The 9603-nt window shown below is 44.1% G+C and overlaps 1 protein-coding gene across 1 annotated transcript in view; it reads right to left on the bottom strand.

Moving 5' to 3' along the window:
- The window catches only part of grm5b (glutamate receptor, metabotropic 5b), a 56214-nt gene extending 56073 nt beyond the window's left edge, over positions 1-141 (bottom strand). Inside the window, exon 1 of the mRNA XM_027012180.2 lies at positions 1-141. This exon is cut by the window's left edge and continues 550 nt beyond it. Within this exon, the coding sequence (XP_026867981.2) occupies positions 1-141 (141 nt within the window).
- Positions 142-9603: the final 9462 nt, after the last annotated feature.

The following is a 9603-nucleotide window of genomic DNA, read 5'->3' on the forward strand; positions in this document are numbered from 1 at the left end:
GGAGAAGAGTGCACCGATGATGATGTCGCCGGGGATGTGCGCCACCACGCGCCGTTCGCTGGACTGGGCCGCCCGTGTGGTTGCCAGGAGCAACGGTTGCCACAGCAGCAGGGCCAGGGCCAAGGGCAGCAAAGCCGCCATTCCGGGGTGAAGGAAATGCAAGAGGAGCTTCACAGGGAAATTTGGAGGAAAAGGTATCTCTTTCTCCTTCTCTCTTGTGCTCCTCCTTACCGGCAAAGTACCTTCATAGTGTCTGTAGTGAGGAAGATCGTGATAAGGATGATAATGATAGTTTTAAAGTGCAAGGGGAGGGGCAGTAGCAGTTCATGGGTGTGGTGTAACGAGTGTGTGAGTGTGATGTCTGCTCAGGTGTGTATTCCACTCAGTGTTCTTGCTCTACACTGCACGCACACATTCCGCTAGAGCAGCCTCCTCAGTGTCTGCTGTCGTGAATACGGTTGTCGTGGGAACACGCCACTGAGGACTCCTATGGAACCAAAAGTTCCAGGATGATGTAGGCCGACGCTTGATGAAGTCTGTGTGGTGACCACCACTGGAACATGGGGTCGTTACTATAGAAACTTTGGGCTGGAGATGGTGCGTGATGATGAACTTCATAACCTTGAATTAAACATAATCAAACACACACACATATACACGCAGATCAGGAGGGGAAAAATTATGTACTGATACTCAAATACATTAAATACTTCAGACATGCACTTACACACATACATCCACTCAAACAGATCAAGACTGAAAAAAATCTGAAACCCCACCACATGAAATACATAAACATGTGTATGTGGCTAGGGACACACCAAACACTGACACTGAAGAACTAATGCCAACTGCCTTCTGTCAGCTCACTGTTGCACACACCAGACACCCTAAAGCTGCAAAAGAAAATAACTCAAAAGATAAATACGCAGTTTATGTCTTTATTATGCCATTATTATGTCTTTATTAGCTCCATCATGGCAAACCGTAGACATGGACTCAGCATGTACGATCAGCCAAGACAATGCTGATGAAGACTATCTAGTGCCAACAGTGCAGAGTACAGTGGGCTGAGTACAGGTGATGCTGGGTCACCAAAACCATCCAGCGTCCTGACGCCACCCGACAGTCAGACAAGTGTGTCCCTAGCCTAGAGAGAGATAGAGAGAACTAATTCACATCAAGTGATTCACCATGAATGGAGTCTAAATGTGTGGAGTGAGGTGAGAGAATATCACAGCTCTGCTTCCTTATTCAGACCAAGCAACAGCTGAACTCACCATTAAAAGGACAAATTGATGTTTACAGATTTTTAAGATGAAAACTGGTGAGAAATTACTGAACTATTACTGAGAGAATACATCAGGACAGCGGATAGTATAAAACGTCAAGGCTCTTTTTATATGTAAGTTTGGATAGACAATAACAAACATGCTAGTGTTGTTGCTAGTTTTAGGCAGTCATATCCATGCAAAAATGAATGGCAAAATACATTATTTTATTTGGCTAAAATAAATCTGGCTAAAAATTCTATTTTATCTCCTATATTTAGCTTCCAGTCCTGGGGGGGAGGAGTAGTGTTGATAATCATATATCATATATGGGACGTGCACCCTCGGTAAGTTATTATGTTATACACTCTACTATGTGTCTGTCTGTCTGTGTGTGTCTGTGTGTTCTGCAGGTTATAATGCAGGTCATAAGAGCAGGGTGATAGTGCTGAAGCCTACCTGAAAGAAGGTCTGAATTACCCAACACACACATACATGCTTCCACATAAACAGACATGCAATAACATGCATATATACAGTAACAAAGGCTTTTCTGTTTCTTGAATGGCTCATTAACTTTCAACCAGCTTTGTGACGGGGGAGCAAATCAATATACCACATCCATATTTCAAGCATTTTACAGACATTTTACAGACATTAATTGGACTTCAAAGGATGTGCGTTCAACCCTGAACAATCCATCTGTTTCCCTGTTTCCGTCCTCATCCAAGTCAAAGCAACAATTTGACTCGGTTGTTTACAAGTAGCGATAACATGAGGAGGTGTGTTGTCCGATAACTTTCGAGATTAGAGTTGACCTCTGACCCTTCTTTCCTCTGTCAGTACTGGCAATGTCAATACTGAGAACCTCTGCAACTCTCATAGTGCACAGCGCAGCAGGCCGCTGTATCAGAGACTACAAGCTGCCTCCATCTCGCCACAGCCCGGCCCTCTGCTCATGTGTCTTGGCTGTCCTAAAAAAGAGAAAGGGACCTCACTGACCACAACACTTCAGCAGTGCCGTTTTCTCCCATCTTCACTCGTTTTGTCCCTCATTACCCCCAGCTATAACTCACAGGTTTAAATTCCCATTCCTGGAACATCACTGCAAAGTGGCACGAAACATCCATGCCCCGTCAACCCATATGTCTGCTGCATTCCTTAAAGTCTGACTGTGTAACAGATGATGTAACAGCTGGGAGAGCACAGTGGTAAATACCGTGTGTTTGTACCCACAGGGTCAGTGGATCAAAACCCGCTGTTGTATGCTGCCAAGATGAGACCAAAGGTCAGGTACCTGTGAGTTTGGCTTTTGCTGCCCTTCTGCTCTCTGAGCTCATAAATAGGAATGTAACCTCAAGTTATGATAAAATCATGCAATATAACAGAATAAACAATGTAAAAATAGAAATTTTAAGGGTCCCCTTTTGGGTTAGGCATTATAGCTTTGCTTTAAGCTGATTTAAAAGCACTGGCACAGGTGCATGCATGCTCGCGCGCGCACGCACACACACACACACACACACACACACACACACACACACACACACACACACAGGCCTGATTTATCCCACCATATTCTGCTCTCTCTCTCTCTCCTTACTCTTCTTTCATCCATCTTCTCTCTATGTCCCGTCATTGATCCTGACTTCTGTAAACCCCAATCCCTCGGTCTCTCTCTCATTAGAACTAATAGCTTGGTTACCCGACGTTCAATTGTTTTATTTAGAAATTCAATAATTTCAATAGAGATTGATCAGACCGTATAACTGCTCCTTGTTTAACTAAATGGCAATTCGCCACTCAGACGCCAAACCAGATTGCAAACGGCCGCGAGGCGCTCGTTAAAATGTTTTATGTGGCCTCCATTAGGCGACTAGCGCTGTGCTGCGCTCTTCGTCAGTACGAAATAAGCCAAACTGTTACATTATAAACTGTCGCAACAGCACAGCAAGGGGTACGGATCAAAACATGCTGCACTAAGGGTCGCGGGAAAGTAGACTTAAGGCTTACAAAACTGCGAATGACCTGCTCAGAGGTCAGTGTTGCAGAACAGGTTGGAAAAGAGCTACCCGCTGGCATTGCACGACGAGAACACGCTGATGAAGTTCTGTCCTTAAGCGCCTCGTCTTAACCAGCACATGCATCCCCCGGCACACAAACACCAGCCCGTAAACCATCCCTCGGTTAACGGGAGAGCGAACGTGAGAGGAGAGCGGCAAACGACCTTGCCATGTGTCAGATGTCTAATGCAGTGAGTGCGCAGATGCCCAAAGTAGAATCTTGGTGCTGTGGCGGGAAACTGCATTGGTGGAAAAGGTTAGTAGGAGCTGTTCGTGGTGCTGAATCTTTTTATTTTTTTTAATCGGACTGCAAGCGCCACTGTTTTCTTCTACGACACTGCAATGGGCAAACGCACGAGTTCGTTTCTTCAGACACCCCCGAGACTCCAACACAGACTAAGATACACCGTAGACTGTCAAACGGTACTGTAAGAAAATGCATGTTGTTTGACTCGATCGAGGATGGTTTTATTTTTTACGTCTATTATTAACAAAATCCAACCATTCATTAGGATATCAGACTTTATAGAGAAACGTTGCTCAGCGGCAGGGGGTTACCGTGCAGCTCTGATTACAAATACTAAATCGTTAAAATATGTAGCCCATGCCACGAAATCCTGATATCGTTCCGGTAATCTCTTAGCGATCCACTGCATCTTAAACGTGTGATCACTCATTTGTACGAGAACTATAAACAAGAATGGGCTGCGCCGATAAGTTCCGCGTGCTGCGAACTGTTGTTGATTAGCTCCCTTACCTGCAAGCTCTCCTTATAATCCTCTAAGGTCACAGGTACGGTGCCATTCACAGGTACGGTCTCCGTGGTTTTGGTCGGTAATCAGGGGAAGCTGCTGCCGACAGCGCGGAGCCACACGCTCTTCTCGTCTTAATGTCACACACCAACACTGCCGATACGTGCTCACACACTCCCGCACCAGTCCCGAGACCCCCTCCCGCTCGCGCTCCTCGCGCCTAGCCACACCGAGCCGGCTGTCGCAGTTGCAAGTGTCAACCACACAGCGCACGCCAGAACATATCATGACATTTCTGAATGTTTAGAAGCAAATGCTTGCAAGACCTATTCTGTTTTTTAATGATCATTTTAGAGTGGGAGATATGAGTCCCCTAGAATTAATATTTAGGCCCTGTCTCTCTGTGTGTGTGTATGGTAATACGCGGGCACGGAGATTTTTACTTTCTACGTCGTGATTTTGAATGAAAGTAGGTGACGGGTTCTAATCGCTAACGCATCTATGTGTACAACGATGACAAAGCCAAACCCTTCTGTGCGACAAGTTCTACCGATAGACACTACATTATAATCACAGTTTATAATGCGTACGTTAAAACTTCTGAAAACAGGACGTAAGTAAAGGGCTACCATCTTCTGGAGGCAGCTCAAATCTCGATGATACAAACGCACCCACCGCCCAGCCTTGTAACCCGTCTTTATATGACAGTTCCGAGGACGCCAGTTTTGTGGTATTTCAGTCTTTCAATCCGCCTCGGCCAAACAAGCCACTCAAATAGGGAAAGAACGAGTCAACATCAACCAGCTGCTTTTCATCACGTTTTACGAAATATGATCAATTTAAACAAAATGACGCCAATATATTGGAATATTTACTCTGGTATACAGTCTTGCTTTTCTGTCTGTAGGATTAACAGCCTACATTAATCTGCATTCACGTCTATCCCTAGTGGATGCCTAATTCTATGCGCTGTACTCTTACACACACGAACGAATAACTTTCTGTTTACAAATTCCAAAAATAACACACATGGTCAAGAAATTGGACTGAATAAACAGACTCAGAGACGTTTGGAAATATACACAAAAGTATATACTACTCACAACGTATACAGGTCTATTTATATTCCTGCTCTGCTACATTTTAAACTAGGCCACAAAAATCTTAACATAGCATAACAAATCTTAACATAACCCTTATCAAATTTCAGCTCGCAGTCTAATTATACTTCCTAGTCAACAAACTGCCGCCCAAGTTAACTTGTCCGTGAAAAGGTAACGCTACGTTTGTTAATTCCGCGTCAAACCACATTCAAATGCAATTAAACATTTTAAAGCGCTGGAAAGCCTACCTTGTTAAGTGTGTTTGAATTCTACATGTTTCTGTTAATAATTTCCCGTTAGACAGCTATTAGAAAAGAGCACCAGCGTAATCCGCTTTTTACCATGGCAACTGCAGGATTCTCCCCTCGTGCTAAAATTTCTCACGCGCATTCTTTCGCACTCTCCCGCGCTTCGCACAGTGCCTGGAGCGCAGAGGCGTGCCAGTAAACGAGTCTTCGTCGCCTCTACGGTCGCGCGTCACAGGGAAAGATATTATATCACCGAGTTATATCGTGTTTATCATTCCGATTCGGCCTTGTCCGGTCTTTTTGCGCGTATGGAGAAGCGGGTCTTGATCAAACGCAGTGGATTTTTAACCGAAGTGTCTTTAGGCTTTGCCTCAAGCCTCAAATATGGCACGGATTAATGAGCCCGCCAACTGTGCACTGGATTAAATACTATCCAAAGCGCAAAACCTCTCAAATTGCTTTCAGTGAGGAGATGCTTGCAGCTACGTGGATGCTCTAAAACAATTCGCTTTTTTGCATACACAAGCACATGCACACACTTGTACTCACAGAAGCACTTTGACACATGAATCTCTCTCCTCAGGCAGGTAACTTTACTGTATTCGGTTATTTACATACACTTCCGTCTCTTTCTCATACATACTTGCATAGACATGCACTTCCTTCTAGTTTTCTCACTGAAATACATTCGCAAATGATGACACACACACACACAAACAAACTTAAAATAGTATGATTCATCCTAGAGACTCTTTCGTCACGGCGCAGAGAGCCCTGACAGAGCGCAGTTCACCGAGGCCTCGTTTAAATTAACTTTCCGACACGGGGGAAATTATCTTTATTACCGAGATTCGCATTAGCATTCTGCGGCCCTGTCCAGGCCGGAGTCGACTGCTCCGCGAGCCCTCTGAGAGAAAAGCTGTCCAAATTTATGTCCATTACCGTGTCTTAGCATCTACCACACTGCGTCATCCGGCTCGGCGCACAGTGCTGGAATAAAACCATGCTTAGCCCTAATAATCCAACATGGGTTATTCTTAACGCATGAAAATGACCCTCAAATCATACCCCAAGCAAACAGACCAATGAGGAAGGCAATGGAGCAGGAAACCTTTTTCGTTGTTGAGCCACGGCTCTGGAGATGCGCCCTCAGGTGGAGATTTAGCTCTGACCCTAAGATGACAGACCCCATCTCGCTTGGAGCCGATGACCCCACTGACAGTTCCAAAAGAAGCAACCTTCAGTTACACCTCCTCACAAGCTCTCCCATTCATGTCCATTCATTTAGGGTCACGTGACCCCCCCCCCCCCTTCAGGTTCTATACGTTAATGTCATAAAAAGCCATAACTGAGAATGTAGAAAGAAAGCAATTCATGCATTAAAATCTTGATTAGTTAATAACCAGCTAGGCAAAATGTATTTTCGTTGATGAATCCCCCTTGTCTTCTGTTCAAGACAAGGCTGCCCAAAAAACTACCACTTCAGCACATTCGAATTGCTCCACTGAGGCCCTGAGTTCTGCTCTTCCTCAGCTGAGGGAGCTTTGGGACTGAGTGCTGTTCTGACAATCTGTCTAAATGGCATTTTATGAGCTGATGTGTATTTTTGCATGTTCCTGAGGTGATTAAAGGATCAGTGAAGCTCCCAGACGTGATCGTCCAGGTGGGCTTTAGGGTCAGGTTGCCATGGCAGCTCCTCTTGGCAGCTATTGAAATGAGGAAATGACAAGATGTCACTATGAGTGGAGAGTGTAATTGAGCTCTCAAACATCAGCAGTTAAGCGTAGAACACATGCTCACACACACACACACACACACACACACACACACACACACACACACACACACACACACACACACACACACACACAAATACACATGAACACACACACATCTACATATGGCTGCACACATTCACAAAAACACAAAAACCGATATCATGTCCAGAAAGGAGGCTTAGAATAGCAACTCTCAAATGTCCCTCTGCAAAGAAAACGCACACTCACACACACACACACACACACAACACACAACCCACCACCACACAGCTGTGAGTGCCTGAAACAAGAAAGGTTTGAGGAAATGCTTCCTGACTTCCTCCCTCTGACACACATTCATACACACTCCACTCGCTCAGCAGTTACACACACACAGAGAGACACTGCACTACACAGTCTCAGATCACATATATATCACTCACACTAGCCTGACCTCCCCAGGTTGCAGTGCACATGTAGAGAAGCAGAAATCAGTGTGAGGCATTCTCTCCAGTGGAACTGCGTGCACTGCTTCCATGGCTGCCCACAGCATGCTTTCTACATGGCATTAAAAATTATAGAATCTCATTCTATCATGGGACACAACGTTTCTGCACTGCAACACAGCTGATTTCACTAAACAGCTTCAGCTGTTTGACGAATAGGTTAACATAATAGGTTAACATCAGAATCAGGTGGTACCGTGCGAGGACTGATGTGTGATGTGTGAGTCACTGTGGACTGATGTTAGCTCCAGAGTTTTATTACAGAGTTCAGCTGGAGTAACATCTGAACCAGTACATTGACCTGTACATATCCATATCTTAACGGTCCTATCCAGACTTAAATACACCATCTTAGGACATTTTACTCATGCAAGTAACCATAACCAAGACTGTGTTTGCTCAAGGAGCATTTTGGTACGTTCTTATCCAGATAGACTTAAAACATTTATCACTATAGCAGTATATTTGCACTAAGGGAAATGAACACATGACCCCTGGCATTATTAGCACCATGTGTTACCAGGTGAGCTACAGGAACCAGTGATAGGGTTACTGCAGGCTTTTTCTTTTTCTATGTATGTAATTAAGCAATGACAAAGGTTTGTGAAGTAAATTTCTGGTTATAGGCACAGAGTGTTTCAAGAAATGACTCTCGCTCTCTCTCTCTCTCTCTCTCTCTCTCTCTCTCTCTCTCTCTCTCTCTCTCTCTCTCTGCTAATCTCTTACTGCTCACATGTTCATTTAGATTTAAAGGCATCTATGTGAGGTGATGAACTGTGTGGTCCATGTTTGTTGAAGGTTTCAGCTATGTACCAAGTGTGAATTGGAAAATTGATCCAACCCACACAAAACTAATGTAGTTATAAAGCTTTAACAGAAAGGAAAGTGGACAATAGAAAGCTTGTTTATCATTCCCCAAATTCGCACATATGCATGTATGTACACACACACACACACACACACACACACACACACACACACACACACACACACACACACACACACACACAATTAAGTCAATCAATTATTCAATTGGCATTGCAAAATAACATTTGGTAATGCGTTGCCATAGAAACAGTGGTCATATATATATTTGTGTATGATATGCAGTTCTTGCTCAAATAGAACAAATGGATCAAAAGAGGCTTTTGATATGAAGAGATTTCCCCTCAAACTCCCTCCATTTCTCTCTCCCCTTCCCTCAGCCTCTCTCTCTTCTTTTGTCACTTCTCACATGATCACGATTATTCCTTTCTCTTATTAAAAAAAAACTGCTAAGCTTGTGCTTTTCTTGACTGAGTTCAATGTTGTCTTTCCTGAGATCTGTTGGAGCCACTCCTCCAGGTTACAGGTCATAACCTCGAGTGCCACGTTCAGCTCTGGGACGCCCTTGGCGTCCGTCCCTGGTATTTCTCTAATGTCCTATATTCCTTTATCTGGATGTTTCCATCTCTTGGGACATATGTAATACCATTGCTTGTTTTCTGCATCTTATCTACTATCTGGTTGGTTCATCATGACTTGGGGTCCCACAGGATATTTGTTTTGTTGATTTCAACTACTGTCTGTGGTTCCTCCTTTCTGGACCTACAGTATATGTATATACACCAATCAGCCACAACATTAAAACCAGGTGAAGTGAATAATATTTGTTATCTCATTACAATGTCACCTGTCAAGAGGTGGAATATATTAGGCAACAAGTGAACAGTCAGTTATTGAAGGTGATGTGTTGGAAGATGGACATATGGGCAAGCGTATGGACCTGAGCAACATTAAAAAGCCAAATTGTTATGGCTAGTCAACTGGGTCAGAGCATCTCCAAAACAGCAAGTCTTGTGGGGTGTTCCTGGTATCCAGTAGTTAGTACCTACCAATAGTCCAAGGAAGGTCAGTCAATGAA

This window comes from Electrophorus electricus, chromosome 15 (genome assembly GCF_013358815.1).
Source record: "Electrophorus electricus isolate fEleEle1 chromosome 15, fEleEle1.pri, whole genome shotgun sequence".
NCBI classification, from domain to species: Eukaryota; Metazoa; Chordata; class Actinopteri; order Gymnotiformes; family Gymnotidae; genus Electrophorus; species Electrophorus electricus.